The sequence below is a fragment of the Ascidia mentula genome, chromosome 5 (assembly GCF_947561715.1).
Source record: "Ascidia mentula chromosome 5, kaAscMent1.1, whole genome shotgun sequence".
NCBI lineage: Eukaryota > Metazoa > Chordata > Ascidiacea > Phlebobranchia > Ascidiidae > Ascidia > Ascidia mentula.
Window position 1 is genome coordinate 14,692,110 of NC_138570.1, and position 17,394 is coordinate 14,709,503.

The window sequence follows — 17,394 nt, forward strand, 5'->3', positions numbered from 1 at the left end:
CAAACTGTATGCGGTCTGCAGGTTTCTGTGGTCAAACATAAAAACTTTTGCAAACACATAATTTGGCACGGTTACAGCCGATTGCTGAGTCATCGGGTTTTGCATGTGTTCGTCTTTGTATAAATCAAAACTAATTGTGAAGTTTCCTAATCTTCTTTGTGCCTTCAACGGTCTTTCCCTGTTGGGTAAAACATTGTAAACAACAAAAGTTACCACCGACGAATATCAGCAACTTACTCAAATCTTGTGGAAATACTCCCAGTTCCAACTTTGATGTTTTTGTTGAGAATTTGAGATTCTGGGTAAACACAAGTTATTTTCCAGTACGTAGTATACGACGTTCTTTCAATGGGTTTGGGGTTGTATGCAAAATTTCTCAATTTGAAAACGTATCTCAGCGAATTGTTAAATTTCTGAAGTTAAATATTGTTTTTATTGCAAATTGTTTTGAAAAACAAATACTTTCTGTCGTTTAAATTATACTTGAAAATATAGCCATAATACGACAGCAAGTACATGTTAACAAATTCTATTTGCGTGCGATGTTATTTTACTCATATTAAGTACACAAATTTTAGACTTTCAAAAAGCAACTAAAACAAAATATGTAACAAATATACCTCGACAGAATATGGACACTCGTTTAACTCAAAGTGGAAATAAGGATTTTCAACGATCGCTTTGCATTGTTGCGGCAGAGATTCAAGTCTGGTTCTCACATCATTCGCCACATACAGTATATCTCTTTCACTCGCTTCCAAATACTTTATTTCGGAAGGCTTAACTCTACAAACATTAAATCTGATTGATAAGCTGGCAAAATGTTGAACTTACAAAGTAATGGCACAGTTATCGAAATTTACATGTAATTTGTTAAAAGCGAATGAACCACAAAATTATACACATATGTCAGCGGCGAAATTTTGGAAGGTTTTACAATATACTGAAGTGATTTTTTCCCAATAAAACCGCACACCAATGCAGTCTATAATTCATTTCGCCAAGATATTTTTATATCATGGGGTTTGTACAACTTGTCAGACCAATAGCTTGTCAGAACTGCAGGCTTTGTATATGAGTTTTGCAACCGCTTTTTACGATAAAGTTGGATAGAAAACAAATTTAGTATTCAATTATTGGTATAACTTTTTTAATTCGATATTTTTTATAGCTGTATGCATTACTTCAAGGAACCTTAAGAGTTTTGCGCATGGCTACCGGTCACAGACTGCACACTCATGCTTTACTGCATTTGTGTACGAAAAAAGTTGTATCTTGGATTATGTTTTAGTTGTGCAACACTAGACTGACCGTAGTGTGACAAAGTTTGTGCATTGAAATCCATCGAATAAACCGCAATCTGCAAAAAATAATGAAAGTTGCTTAAAAATACACAATTAGAAAATAACAGTGTGTATAGGTTGTAAAACACAGACCAGATTGTATGGTAAACTTCGGTGGAGGTTGTGAACTGCTTCGGTAAGTGAACATTTGAATCCAAACATGTTTAGATTCGAACGTTGTTGTTACGGAAGTTGTTGGTTTTATGGCGGGATTCGATGGGTCGTCGGACAATATCTTTAAAAAATCAAAAGACTTAGGAATACATACAACCAAACATCAACAGAAAATTAACGTACATAGAGTCCATGCCCGTTATTTTCAGAAATGGTTTTGGGAATTGATACCGCAATAGTGATATTGCATTTAACAGGACTTGAAATTGTATAATTACAAGCCAAATTGTTGAGCCATTTTCCGTTACTTGAAGATGGAATGGCAAAAGTTGTTGGTAGATCGAGCACCGCCGTAACGTTGTCACAGGATGCTTCTTCATGAACTAAATGAGACAAACTTAGAGATCCTGCACAGCGAATTTAAATCAGTTGGACTGTTTCACGCAGTTCTTATGTTTTAGTGTGCTGAGCTTACAACCGATATAGGCTATAGTTTTTGTCCTCATAAGTAAACACTGAGTAAGCAGGTTGTGGGGCATAACTTGATACCTACCGTTAGAAAAGGCTATTCGAGGACTCCTGACACTTCCCGATGTCATGTCACAACTCAAAAACAACGAGCTGTTGGATTTCACAATTCCATTTGTTCTTCCATCGCCAGTTAGTTTTCCAAGTATGGGACCAGATTTACCTGCGTACACCTTCAAGAACAGATTAAACCTAAACAACTGACGAAATTTATGGCGCATTCACATGCACACACTTATTATTACCACGCACGTATTGTTGCCCAATGAACCACGGTAAAGATGCATTGCTGCGATGCCTCTGCTACTGGCAATAAACGCTTTTTCGTATCTTGTGCACGACGACAAAATTGAAAATGTGGTTGTACCTCCATTGTATGCTGTTGGTTGGCAACTCGACCCCGCACCTAAAGTTAAACACATTGCTCCAACGGTGCGGAATTGTCCAAAAGTAAAAAACAATGGAAATTTGGAATGTGACTTATTGTATGTTGTATATAAATGCACCAATTCATTGCCACTCTCAAAATGATTAAACAAAACAAATAAAAATTGATCAAATAGCATTCAAAAGCAATCATGGATTCTCACAAAAGTTTCTTGAAAGAGTTTCACAAAGATAATCACAAAACTGTTTTTACCTGTGACCACATTTATTACCAAGCTTAGGAAAAGATATATATGCATTGTTAAATGGATCACTGCAAAATTTTCAGATTAATCCTGCCTGAAAATATAATAATAAAAGAAAAAGTACTAAATACACGTATACCATCACCATTATAGGGCTAAAAAACAGCAACAGAATATGTCATGCACACGTGGTGGGATGTATACAAACCAGAACCCACTCTTCACATATAAGCAGTGTGCCAAACCGTGCTTATTTCATATATTTGTGCTACGTTTAAATAAATAAAAATCGGGCCAAGAAAAGACATATATGCGAAAATTATCGGTGTTTGCCGACGCAGTGCACACAATATCTTCCGAAATAAATCAATATTGGTATCAAATTGAAACGGGCTTAATTTTTAGTCCTATTCTATGGTAACCCTGCATATATGGCTGCTGTTACTTAGTGATGCTTTGCATTGGTTCCAGTGAATAATAATATATATGCACATGTAGCATAAATCCAAGCACAACCGGTAATCCATTTTTGAAGACTAACAAATCAAACTGTTGTTTCACTTATGACTAGTATCTAAAACTAATTGCTAAAGCAGTAAAGACCATGTAGATGCAAAGTATACAATAAATGTTAAACAAGGGGAATCGTCTTTCGCTTTTAGAATTTTCCACGTATTGCACTTTGCAAAACTGATCACCGCTCGAAGACAAATCCACACACTCACTGCAGACTGTTTACTGCGCACGGTTATGCACAGATAAGGGCATGAGGTTAGACAGCGAATATGTTTATTAGCAACCTCAGGTAACAGCAAATAAAAGCTACATGACGCTTTAATTGCCTAGCTTGCACACTGCACATGTGATTACATGCTTAAACAACCTCAATCAACATTCCAGGGAAGATGTAACAAGACAAAGACAAGAACAACGTATATATCGCTCGGCAGTTTGTTTGAAGTCTCCTATTTAAGTTATGGTCCGTACTTTAAGTGATAAAGGCACGTTTGGGTTTATTGTAGCAGGTTTGTACTAGAGATGCATTTGCTTTATTTATGATATGCAAGATAATGTTTGTAATTATCATACAGCCTACACGCGTAGATTATGTTCACAGATTGTGTTGCCATGTAGGGTACACCACTTTGCTTTTTTGTTACTTAAAAAACCTCTCTTTGGCTGATGTAGTACTTTAAAGATTTACAGAAACTGTTTAATTCGGTGCGATTAATAATGCACTGCAGTTTTGGAACATTTATTTCATCATGTTCTTTTGGTCTCCTTCCAACTACTGACGAAGAAGATTAGTATTATAAACATTGGAGAAATTATACTTTACTGCAAAATAATGCAAAACTACCATTACTTTGGAAACGGCTTTGCCACAACGGATTTTCCGATCTGAAGAGGCATCAGACAAGGTGAATGCGCTAGATCTGCTTCTTGTTGCCCTTCAAATCAACCTTGCTATCACTTCAACCCCTGTGTCATGCGCAACACACCCTATGACGTCACTCTACTCACCAAAGTTTTCGGCCTAAATGATAATTTTGCTGCATTCTCTGGTTTAAAACTAAACCCCACCAAAACCGAAGCGATTGCCGTCCTTCGACCTCAACTTGAAAACCATTAAATACCCCAATAGGCGCACCATCAGACATCACCACGACATGGCACAAAGCAATCACTTCTTTGCAATCCCGCGCCAAATCTCTCAGCAACCCGTTTCTTACTTTTACCCAAAATTTCATATCTTGCTGAAACTTACCCCTTACCACCCCAACAACAAAAACGGATCGACGGCATTGTGTTAAATTTGGTCGTCGGCCCAAATAATCTCACCTTGTCAATTAACATCCTGGCAGCCCGTCGTCACCATGGCGGTTACGGCGCGGCAAACATTCCCCTCTACGCTGACCAATCCCTTCTCTATTCTATCAAACAATATTACAATCACCGCCTTTTGGAATCCTCAACTACTCCGCAACTTTCTTTCATAGAATATGATCTTGGACTTCTCCTTAGTGAACTCTTCAACCTTCGTACTAGAAATTACCTCCCACACGCAACAACACCTTCTCCCCACTATCTATGCATTCTCGACCTTCTTAAACATTTATAACTTACCGAAACGGAACTCATGACCCAAAAACTCAAGCCCCTCTATCACCGTATTGTGGTCGAATCCACCACACCCCATCATTTCAACGATTGGTCTCAAATTCACCATCCTATTTTCCCGAACTACCTTAAAACTGTTAATTAACGCCTTACCCTTAAAATTCTCCCGTTAAAATGTCAACAAACCTATCTTGCCCTGGATCAACAACCCCACTGCTACCTTTGCAATTCCTCCTTCGAAACCTTTTCTCAACGCTTTAACAACTGTCGATCCATCCAACCTCTTCTCACCCTAATTAGAAATATTTCTCGATCTTTAACTCAAACTCTTCTCTATTTGATTCACCTTTACACATCGCCCATACACAACTTCATAACACAACACCATACACAAAAACAATAGCAGCATTCCTTAACACCTCACTTACACACACTATTTGGAAAACACGGAACAGAATTAAACACAACCCAATAACGACATTTCCCAGCATTTGGCTTCATCCTTCAAAACCTCTGTACACTTTAAGCTAGCTATCCAACGGAACAGGGGCAACCCGTTTTCCGACGAAGTTTTGGCCGATGTTGTCAACGCCACACCCAATCAATGTAACGCAGACACCGCGCTCTAGCGCTCACTCCCGGATGACATCTCCAAAAAACTTTCTCCACGTTATTACAACGTTGCGTTTTTCGTCTTTTCTTTAAGATTGTATATATTGTAACTTGTAACTACATGAATATTTAAGACAAATACATCTCCCTGTAACAAGACAAAACTATTGGCAAACTCTCTCCTCAGCGCACATCTGTGGACTTTATTGTAAGAGTCATCCATTTTGTGTCAGTGATCGTCAACTCCTTTCCTGTGAACATAATATCTAATTGTTTATTTCGCGTTAATTTTGTTCCAAGTCTTTCACGTCCCAATAAGGTTTATTTACAGGATCATGTATCTTATAGTTTCGGCATATACGCTTACACCCACTCTCATACTCTGCTCCAGTGTTTAAACCTTGCAGTGAGGATTTTCTTTTGTTTTGCCACTTTGACATGTTTTTTTTCGCTAGTCATTTTCTTTCTTGTCCTGAAGCTCTTGGTGATTTTTTCTGTTTATTTTGTTTTCGGGAAACCAAATTCCACAACCATAGAAATCACAACCAGCGATAAAGTTGTCATTCCCACTCATGGCTGTTCAACTTGTGATTTGTAATTTCACAATTATTTCGCCCCAATCATGGCCCACATCCAAAACATTTGTTTCCGTCTAATCCTAATATCTAAAAAGCGTGGGATCGACAAGAAATTCGTATTTTGAGATCTTGTCGGAAAATTCTGGTTTTTAACATGGCCTGAAACTGACGTCATGACCCTTGGTTTTTGATGGCGGGAAATTCTTTTTATCGAGTAGTTTATTTCGGGTTCAGGATTCAATTCTACAAAACTTCACTCTCTCCATGCAATCGACATTCTGCCATGGAATACAACCGACAGACGCGTCAGACGCGTCTGTGTCCTCCACAAACTGCTGTGTTAAGTTTGGTTATTACACAAGAGTGTATAAGGTCTAACCTTGGGAGGTGACAAGAAAATGATTTGTAAAGGAAAGCCAAATCTAGTATGCTACTCATGCCGAAACAAACGTTTCAAACACCGCTGTGTTCATCATGGGGTTTATCAGAGAAAGTTAAACAGAATTGAATCAAATTTACTGACATCCCCGAATCAGAAATTAACTGTCAAATCTGATGGATCAATATTTTTATTTACATGGTTTATCAACATAAAGCATGGAAACAGTTGCATGCGATATTACAACAACGACATGATATACAAGGAATGATAAAACGGAATATGTTGTCAATATCTAATTGACACGTTGTCATAATTCTATGGAAGAAGTGGCATCCGAAACACACAAAATGTAATAATAAGTAGTTTCGACGTCATATTTGCAATTATTATGTTGTGTTTTTATGACATCAACCGTTTTTTTATTAACGTCGGATAATAATCACGCTGTAAACCAAGTTCAAATCATTTACAGCGAACGTGCTATTCGTTCGTTGACACTTCCAGCAACAAGCCGCCTTTTCAAATGAGTCACAAGGTAATCCGAACTCAAATAACCTGGTATGCATTTTCTATATAGGCCACATGTCTTTTGCGAAAAAAAGATACAAAGTGACATAGGACCATGGAGATATAGGACTGAGACTTTTTGTACGCGTGGTTTGTAACGTGTTATTGTTAATCCTCGTGCGCTTGTTTAATATGTATTAAACTGATCGATTGACTTTGGGTTAGATAGCAGCATTTTTATCAGGAGTCAGATATACGGCAGTGTTATAATTTGTGTAGACGTTTTAAGTAACGCCCTACAAATACCATGATAATAACAAACATGCAGAAAGGTGAAGTTCGCTTTTAACACAAAAATTGTAAGGATTTGTGGAATAAATTCAGTTTGGTATAATTGTTTTCCTGTTATTTACGATTCAAAGCCTTTATCAAAACTGGTGAAAGTATTTACAATGTCTGTCAATAATTGTTAATCAACACAACGTTGTCATGGTAACTAACGAAGCAATGTTAATTTTCGTCACTTTAAACCTCCCCAACAATTATTCGCATTTCACTTTCATCTTAGAACTCATTATTACGCTATATGAGTTCTTCCAATAGTACCAACTCATAGTGTTGGCACCAGTAGCAGTTCTCGACCACGGACCATTAAGTCGGGCAAATGAACAACTACGATGCCACCAAGCTCCACCACAACACTGAGCACAATTACCTCCTGAATACCTGCAATTATAATTAAGTCGGTTGTCAGCAACTCTGTTTTACAACTTATTTAAACTCAGTTAAAACTTGTGTTTAACTAAAACTTTAACGCAACCCTTGTTTCAGAGCAATTAATTTTGAGGAAATGCATTTCATCTCTTTTAACACTCGATTTACTTCGTTAGTAAAACAGAAATATAACCAGACACGTTGTATAATTATTACTCACGTATCTTGGTCTCTGTTGCGAGCTGTAAATCCTATCCCGTTTAGACTGTTGAACTGGTCAGTCATGGAATCTGATAAATTACCCGAATACCCGGATATAGTAATTGTGTAAGAACTTCCTTCATCGCCAATACTGAAAGTACTGAAAACAACAATGTCATAATGTTTAATTTAATGCAAAGTAATTTAAATAACAACGGATAATTTGTTGCTTTAAATCAATCCGCTTACATTGGTTTGTTGCTCATGAAAATGATTGATAAACACAAAACACTTTATGACGTAAATAAACGACATGTGTCATACATTGTGTCGTGTTATGTGGGATAATTATTTGTCAACTAAACAATAAACACAGAGTGGGATTAAAAGTTTTGAGAAGAAACCCAGATATAACTTTAAGTTCACAAACGACTTGAGGTCCATTTTTAAGCAACCTGAAACCTGTTCCATTTAAATAAGATGTCAATCAAGCATACGATGCTGGCATTGCAAGATTTATTTGGAATATCTTACAGGAGAAGCAAAAGTTAGATGACTTTTTACCGAGACTACTCTGTAACCCGCAATTAACTATGTTGTTTGTGACAGAATTTCTTAATATTTCTGATCCTACGTCACTGGCAGGGTACGTGTGCCTCGGTTAAACGTTCATTTAGGGCGATTACAAAGAGGCTTTATTGTAGCTGAAGAACAAAGCGGATAAATCTAACTTTCCGGTCAAGATGCAACATTTTGGAAAAGGTCAGTACTTGGCACTCAATATTTTACCACAAGGGGCTGGGCAACAACGACCGCATAAACTCGTGTTGGCAACAAACTTTTCTGCAACACTGCGACTATCGCCTAAGGCTTCTTAAACTTAAACTTCTTAAACTTTCTTAAACTTTTTTATCTCATTTCCCACTTCCAGTGTAAACGGAATCCTTATTTCCCACTGGTATTTACATTTTTTAACCAAGAAATTAATTATTGTATTTTCGCTATATCTGTCATACTTTTTAAACTTTTTCTACAGCGTTGCATTACCAATTACCAATAAGTGTACAACACACAGTGAATACAGATCATTATATTTCTTATCCGACTGCTTTTGTGTATATCGGTGCCGACTAATTATCCACCTACAACCCTAAAATTTCCCACCGGATAAGAACCACTGGCCTAAGGAATAACTGTGCAGGTCAATGCACACCTTTTCTTGCATAGAGGCCCAACAATATGCAATCAACCACGCAACGACCAGCAGCTACCCCCGGGATACAACTTATACACTGACAATCAAGTTGCGCCAGCGTCTTACACGTAGCGATTACGGGATTTTTGTTGCTTCATTCAAAACATTGGGAGCCGAGCATGTTGGGCAGCAAATTGAAATTTCAAACACTACATTATGCATGGGTGTTAGATGGAGAATATAATAATATTTTTATCCCATATATCGATGCGGACCACAGCACTAATATTCACTGGATTGCTGCCCCCAATTGTCAAACAGTTTGGTCGTGGTTAATTTCGCTTGAACCAGAAGCCTACGCTTCAGAAGATTTGGAATCAAGGGAAAGAATATTTTCTGCAGCCACATTCTCTAAGCGCAAAATCCGAGCCCCACTGAGCTCGGTCCCGGCCATCCGCGACCAAGCAATCGCGCAAACCTCAAGAGCGGTGATGTGGGGTTACGAGTCGATTACCATCCCCATGTATGTGAGGTATCTAAACTTTTGTTTTCATAATTATTCCGAACCGAGTAAATGCATTGAAACACAGCAAGAATATTCTGTGTTGCTTCTAACTTAAATCCCGAATTTTGGAAATCTGACGTAATAAGGGGGTATTCCCCTAATGACTTTTAAGATTTTGTTAGTTATGACGACCTGGCAGCATCAGGTAAATTATCGTTGGAACAATAGCATTAAATTCAAAACGGTAAATACGCCATAGTCTTACCTATACTCGGCAAATCCTTGACCTCCGGAAAAATCCTGAAGGTCAACACGAAGGCGACATTTAGTGGACGCACTGGTGATTTGATGCAGTTTCTCCAAACCTGATAAAATTTTTGGTTGTAATAATATTGCTGAAATCACTGGAATTGGTTCTCCTGTATATAAATTGGGTGTGCACAAGTTGTAACAAATTTTCAGTAGATGCATTAAATTTAAAACCAACTATTATTCAAAATTTACCATCAGTTGTGCTTAGTTTTTATTGAAATTTGTAAGACGTTTAGTTAAGGATTGATTTATTGAAATACAAACCCATCCAAAATTCTGTTGACAGATCCCCAAACCCGTTCTTGTAATCTATCCAATCTCTATCGAAACTCACAGATCCATCATAACGACGTTGGAACACCTGGTATTTATTATAAACAGGGTAAGGTGTTCAGACAATTAATTGTCATGTAAACGACCACCTAACGCTTCCCAACCATTAAACTTAGGATACAGTTCTAGCCTCGAGAGACAAACTCACCAGCCAAGCTGCACCATCCATGTCGCAATATCCCTGGAAAGTCAGAGGAGAAGTTAAACTGTAGACTCCGCTTACGTTAAGGCCGTTTTGTAACGCGTCCTTGCAGGTTGGAAACGAACCTAGGTTTCGAACACCATGAACATAGTTAATAAATTGCATTCCTTTCATCCAAAGAGAACCAAACACAAAAACTACAAAATCTTACGCTTTTCGCAATGTGATCCGCTGTATCCGTGGGCACATGAACAATTGTAGGAGGTTTGTGTGTCAATGCAAGTTCCATTGTTCTGGCAAATACCAGGATTTTGTGCACAGAAATCTGGATCTAAAAAGGAATCAAGTTTCATGATCTGACTTTGCATTCTTACTTCTAGGAAAGAGTTGAATTCACGGCCCTACAGAACACTAGGGTAATTGGTAGTGCAAAAAGTGGTATACTTAGTCTGTAATTCGATTATAACCACAGTTAAGCACCCAAGGCAATTTCGTTTAGCTGATCGTCATACAGAATGTTGCATCCTCGAAGAAGGCCATCGTTTTTCTGTTTTTTACTGACCGGTTACAAATGCATCACAAACCGGCCCGGAGGTTGGAATCTCTGTATTTGAATATCGTAAAAACGACGTCAAACTTACAACAATCAATGCCATCTCCGGTGTAGTTTACGTTGCAAGAACATTGAAAACTGCCGACGGTGTTGATGCAAGTTGCATGTTGATGACAGTTGTGCATTACATTCACGCATTCGTTTATATCTGAATATAATAATTATGATCAATTTCAGTGGACTGTCACATACTGAGTGACATTTAAATCCGAAGAAAACACGGGCATGAACTTCATTGAAGAACAGCATCTTCAACACGGCTATAAGTAAAAGTTCGTAAGGCCGAAACTATCAAATATTCTGCTGCTTAAACATGAAAAACATTGCAACATAAAATAATTAACATTTCTTCCTGTTGGTTGATGTCAGCCAAGAATATTTTGGCGCCAGAATCAATATGAGTTGTAGCATATTATTTTTAATAAGAATTTGCATTTTCAATATGTTGTGATTTACCTGGCACATTTCTCTTAGTACTAAATATTCCAGCATTCAGGGCGATTTCCTACCTATTTCACAGTCTGACCCGATCAACCCGGGGTTGCAAGAACAATGTTGGTCGTTAACTCCAGACAAACATTCACCGTTGTTAGAACAAGTTCCCAAACAATCTTCATCTGAAATATTAATTGGAAAACAAGCGTTATTTGGTTGATCATTTCTTTTCACTTCCAATCCCTGTTTATCTGTTAGAAGGCGTTTTATTAACTTACGAGTGAACGAAAAGTATTGACTTGATGAACCACACGATTTGCTGATTACACCATCCTTGGTCGAACCAATAAATGAGCGTCTTCCGTTTCTAGAATAAAACGTCACGTATCCTCCACTTCCTGAAAATATTTATGTTTGATTCAAACAAACCACAAAGTGTCAACTACACTAACTTACGCGACAAGATACCAGCGTGAATGGCAGAGGCACAAACCGATGAATTCTTGTTGTACGAATTTGTTCCACAGACATAGTTGGACGAACAACCAGGTGGACAAAATACATCAGTTACAGAAAACTCACTGTTTCCTATCGTGTTGCATTTCACTATATTTACATAAATAGAAATTATTTATTCTAACTACAACGCTGCCCGGAGCATAGCTTACTTTCAAATGTGTACGACCATTTTGCAGACGAACAAGATTTGCTTCTCACTCCGTTCCTGTCCAATCCTTTATATTCATGTATTGAATCACTTTTGTATACTTCAAAATAGCCTCCACCGTCTTTACAGAAATATTTGGTTTAAGTTCATACCAAAGAAAATCCGAAAAACGTGCCAGGGTACTGCCAATGTAACTTACTATCCATCAGTCCTGCATGCATTGCAGCCAGACAAAGGGGACCAGAGGCGTAATCATCACTTCCGCACAAATCCGAATATTGTCTCCAGCAGTTTGATGGACAGATTACTTTTGAAATTGAGTGATTTAAATCTGATAACTTTGTGTCACACGTTGCTGTGGAAACAAATATTTAGTAGACTTATAAGCAGTACATAAAAATTTGAAACGCAGCTTACCTGTCAACGAATTGCATTGATTCTTGCATTGCAGATAACAAAACAGGAAAGCTTGCAAATAATACTTTAACATCATTACTACATAAAATGAAAGTACATACGCTACAAGTAAACAAGAAATTTAAAAGTCATAAAAGCAAATTAACAATAGCAATATTAATAGTTGTATCTCCTATATACTTCCCAAAATGGATTTGCGATGTATTGTTCTATAAAAAATATTCCTCTGTTTTTAAAAAGCTCTGTACAATAAGTTCAAAGCTTCGTATCTACTGGCGAAACCTCAACCTACTGATATCTGTTCATTTGTTTAAATAAACTTTAACCGTTAATTGCAACTGTTGATAAAGATGACGAAACGGCCAAACCATTTTCAGAAGGCATAATGATTTTTGGTTTAATTAACTCTCACTGAAATTGTTAATGATCATCACCCATTCGGGACAGGCGCTGTGTGCATAGCCATTAGTTCAATCAATTACTTAGGTTTTCGTGACGTATATTTAATGACGTATATTTCAAACGGATGAAGGTTGCTAAATACAAGCATGTATTGAATAGGTTTAATGTCCCACAATTCATCATTTAGTCATATGCTATCTCACCCACTCTCATACAGACCAAGGCTGAAAAACACCCAGCACATAACGGTAATCAGACTGAAGCGTTGTCGGTATAACTTGGCAATTACTTTCAAAATTAAGAGAATTCACGCGATGCTTCGTTAACGTAAGCAAAGTAATAGAGCTTTGAATTCTTTCGACAATGCTCTCTTCCATCGCTTGGTTGTCTAATTTAAACCATTTCTTGCCCATCAACGAATTGCATTCATTTTGGTGCTGCGACAAAAACTAAATGCCTTGCAAACGCGCTCCGAAATTCCACTTATACTTTCACCCAGCACACAGAACATAACACACTATGATTGCTACATAAAATGACAGAACATACGCTACAAGTAAACAGGAAACTTAAAGATATGAAGCAAATTAAAGTTGATTTGCGCTTAAATAAAGAAAAGCTCTCTGTAAATATTATTAATTCGCCAAGCAAGCAATCGCAACGTTAATAGTTTTATCTCGTATTTATCCCTGAAAATGAATTTGCGATGTATTTTTTTTTCTCAAAAATATTCCTCTGTTTATAAAAAGCTCTGTACAGTGAGTTCAAAGCTTCGTATCTACTGGCAAAATCCTAACCTACTGATATCTGTTCATTTGTTTCAACAAACTTTAACCGTTAATTGCAATTGTTCATAAAGATGACGAAACGACGAAACCATTTTCAGAAGGCATAATGATTTTTGGTTTAATTAACTCTTACTGAAATTGTTAATGATCATCACCCATTTGTGACGCTGTGTGCATAACCATTAGTTCAATCAATTATTTTGGTTTTCGTGACGTATGTTTGTTGACGTATATTTCAAATGGATGAAGATTGCCAAATATAAGCATATATTGAATAGGTTTAATGTCCCACAATTCATCATTCAGTCCTATGCTACCTCACCCAATAATCGTCTAAATTTAAATCATTTCTTCCACATCAACGAATTGCATTCATTTTGGTGCTGCTACAAAAACTAAATGTCTTGCGAAGGCGCTCCGAAATTCCACTTATACTTTCACCCAGCAGACAGAACATAACACACTCTTTCAATCAACAGATTAGCGAAATGCGACAGCAAGACACCGAAGCGAGTAGAGCTTTATTGTTACATCACAAGGCATCCATGCCGAAATGACTGTGATGGCGGGAAATATAATTTTCTCATTGGGAAGTGTTACTATCGGTGACAACGACAATAAACAGCACGATCGACGTCATTAATCTTTAATCTGGCTTCTATTCTAAGTAGCTGCTACTATATTTATTCAACTTTTATATATTTTCCAACATAATTTTCATGTTATAAAGGTTTCCACGCTTTTTAGGGCACTTTTTTGTTTCGTAATAGTTGCGATCTGCAAGTGGCCAGAGTGTGTCTTGTTTGTTTTGGCACTCATTTCGTTACGATATGAATTTCGCCAGAGCTATAGCCGGGCAAAGTGTGGCAGCTCATTCTATGCCAGATACCTTGAAGTGGGCGCTAGCTGCAATCCAGGGTTGAAACGTCCAGAAATTCACCAATTGTTGCGCCAGTTAGATTTTCGCTGCGAGTTAACCAAAACGGCATCTTTCAGTTTCCAAAAGGGTGCAGTTTATTTGCACAACAATGGAGAGAGCTCGCCATTTGGCCCTGACCTTGAGAGCCAGTGGGAAACCGGTACATGCAACCTCGCAAGGTCAAGATGAACATTTTTATCGGTGTTCTCCCGCGCGCCACAATGCAATCGCTCATTGCATATTTCTCTAAATACGCCCTTAGAGAAACTCCGATTCCCGGGCGTCTGCGCCCCGGTAGAACGTTTGTCGAAATTAAATGTAGCGACCCAGGAAATGTGAGTTTTGCACTGAAATTGGCCACACGGAAAGCGATTGTCCCAGCTTCGCAAACCATGTAGAAGACCGTAAACGGGCCACAGCTGCGAAAGGTGGCAACACCGAGATCAATCTCCGAACTTGGAAGCCGACTCGGCTCCCCACGCTGAAAGTAAAGATAAGAAGGCGCCAGAGGCGAACCCGCGTGACGCCACAACGTCATCATCTGCCAGTCCACAAAAAAAGAAGTGTCAGCTGATGTCGGTACCACCTGTGCACCTGCGTATGCCAGATATGACACCTAACGTCACTGATAACGTTTAAATGCGACAATTGATGTTATTGCTCCTCCGCCGCCGAAGCCATCAGAGGCGCAACCCTCTGGTGCCACGACGTTCCTCGTGTAAGACCAATTAAAGACACCAGAGGCGTTGCAACACCGCAGTATGCCGAAGCCAGTGTTGGCTAACATCCCAGGACATTCTGGGTTCAAAACCCGGTGTGGTAAAAAAAACATGACAAATAATACCGCCCCAACCTCAAGCAACAGCGTGCAACCACCTCCAACAGCAACTTCCACCCCTAAGGCAAACCTTAACGAAGGATTTATGGAAGTTCGCCCCGCAAACGGAAGACGAGTCCAACCACCACAACGTCAAGAAAGATCCCCTGACGCAGTACAGTGTACACAACAGGCGAGAGTATTAAATGACGTTGTGACAACTGGCACCTTAAGTGCAGATGTGGAAACTTGGCCCTTGATGAGGAAAGCCCGACCCCAACCTTGATGTGGAAGCCCGATTCAACCTTGGGCTCAAGAAAGCAGAGCTTTTCAAGCTCTTAAAACAACAGAAAGTGAGCATTCGGGCTTTGGAGGGTGTTATCCCCTACCCGAATGGAAAGGTGGTTTTCAACTGCAGTTCTGCAGAAAAGGCAAAAGAGCACGCTGCCACAATTAGAGCCAGTGGGAAAACAGCTTACGCAAACGCCCACTGCGATGATGAAATTGCTAAACTTCATGTCGAAGTTCGGGAAAGTTTGCGATGAAGAAATTATCTCAGCGAATTGTTAAATTTCTGAAGTGAAATATTATCTTTTTTGCAAATTGTTTTGAAAAACAAATACTTTCTGTCGTTTAAATTATACTTGAAAATATAGCCATAATACGACAGCAAGTACATGTTAATAAGAAATTCTATTTGTGTGCGAAGTTATTTCACTCATGTCTTTTTAAAAGTGCTCTAACTTTAAACTTTCAAAGTCAACTAAAACAAAATATGTAACAAATATACCTCGACAGAATATGGACAATCGTTCAACTCAAAACTCTTGTTCTCACATCATTCGCCACATACAGTACATCTCTTTCACTCGCTTCCAAATACTTTATTTCGGAAGGCTTAACTCTACAAACATTAAATCTGATTGATAAGCTGGCAAATTGTTTGAACTTACAAAGTAATGGCACAGTTATCGAAATTTACATGTAATTTGTTAAAAGCGTATGAACCACAAAATTATACACATACGTCAGCGGCAAAATTTTGGAAGGTTTTACAATATACTGAAGTGATTTTTTCAATAAAATAAATGTTAAACAAGGGGAATCGTCTTTCGCTTTTTAGAACTTTCCACGTATTATGCACTTTGCAGAACTGAACACCGCTCGAAGAAAAATCCACACGCTTACTGCAGCCTGTTTATTGCACATGGTTATGCACAGATAAGGGCATGAGGTTAGACAGCGAATATGTTTATTAGCAACCTCAGGTAACAGCAAATAAAAGCTACACGACGCTTCAATTGCCCAACTTGCACATTGTACATATAAATACATGCTTAAACAACCTCGACCAATATTCCAGGGAAGATGTAACAAGACGAAGACAAGAACAACGTATATATCGCTCTGCAGTTTGTTTGAAGTCTCCTATTTAAGTTATCTTCCGTACTTTAAGTGATAAAGGCATGTTTGGGTTATAGGTCTGTACTAGGCTCAAATAAAGATTCATTTGCATATATTTATGATATGCAAGATAATGTTTGTAATTATCATACAACCTACACGGGTAGATTATGTTCACAGACTGTGTTTCCACGCAGGGTACATCACTTTGCTTTTATTGTTACTTAAAAAAACTCTCTTTGGCTTATTTAGTACTTTAATTACATAAACTGTTTAATTAGGTGCGACTAATGCATTAATAATGCAGTGCAGTTTTGGAATATTTATTTCATCTTTTTTTTTTTCGTTTACTTTCTGTTTACGAAGAATATTCGTATCATAAATATTGGCGAAATTGCACATTACTGCAAAATAATGCAAAACTACCATTAATATAAGTATTTCGGAAAAAACGAATTTAGCCAGGAAGACACGTAACTGCCCGTTTTTATTCATATGCTGGAAACGATTTGTTTCTCAGCAAATCAGCCAACTCATGTCTTAAAATATAAATACTGCAGCTATAATTTATATTCTATGTGTACGAATGGTTTCACTCGTCTTTCTTACTCTGTTATGTTTTGATGTATGTACAAGCAAAATAAGTGTTTTGTACAAATTTATTTTTTGCTGCAAGGATTCAGTTAATATGAATTTTCGATTCAAGTTTGGTA

General features: G+C 37.9%; 1 protein-coding gene across 1 annotated transcript; it reads right to left on the reverse strand.

The window, feature by feature from the left end:
- Window positions 1–10,189: 10,189 nt before the first annotated feature.
- Window positions 10,190–12,155, reverse strand: LOC145902998 (uncharacterized). Its single transcript, XM_082991090.1, has 8 exons — window positions 12,134–12,155; window positions 11,936–12,055; window positions 11,720–11,873; window positions 11,546–11,661; window positions 11,342–11,449; window positions 10,861–10,980; window positions 10,431–10,550; window positions 10,190–10,344 (listed from the first exon to the last, which is right to left on the reverse strand). Exons 1-8 carry the CDS (start codon window positions 12,153–12,155, stop codon window positions 10,190–10,192), a joined length of 915 nt encoding a protein of 304 aa, XP_082847216.1.
- Between the last annotated feature and the right edge of the window lie 5,239 nt (window positions 12,156–17,394).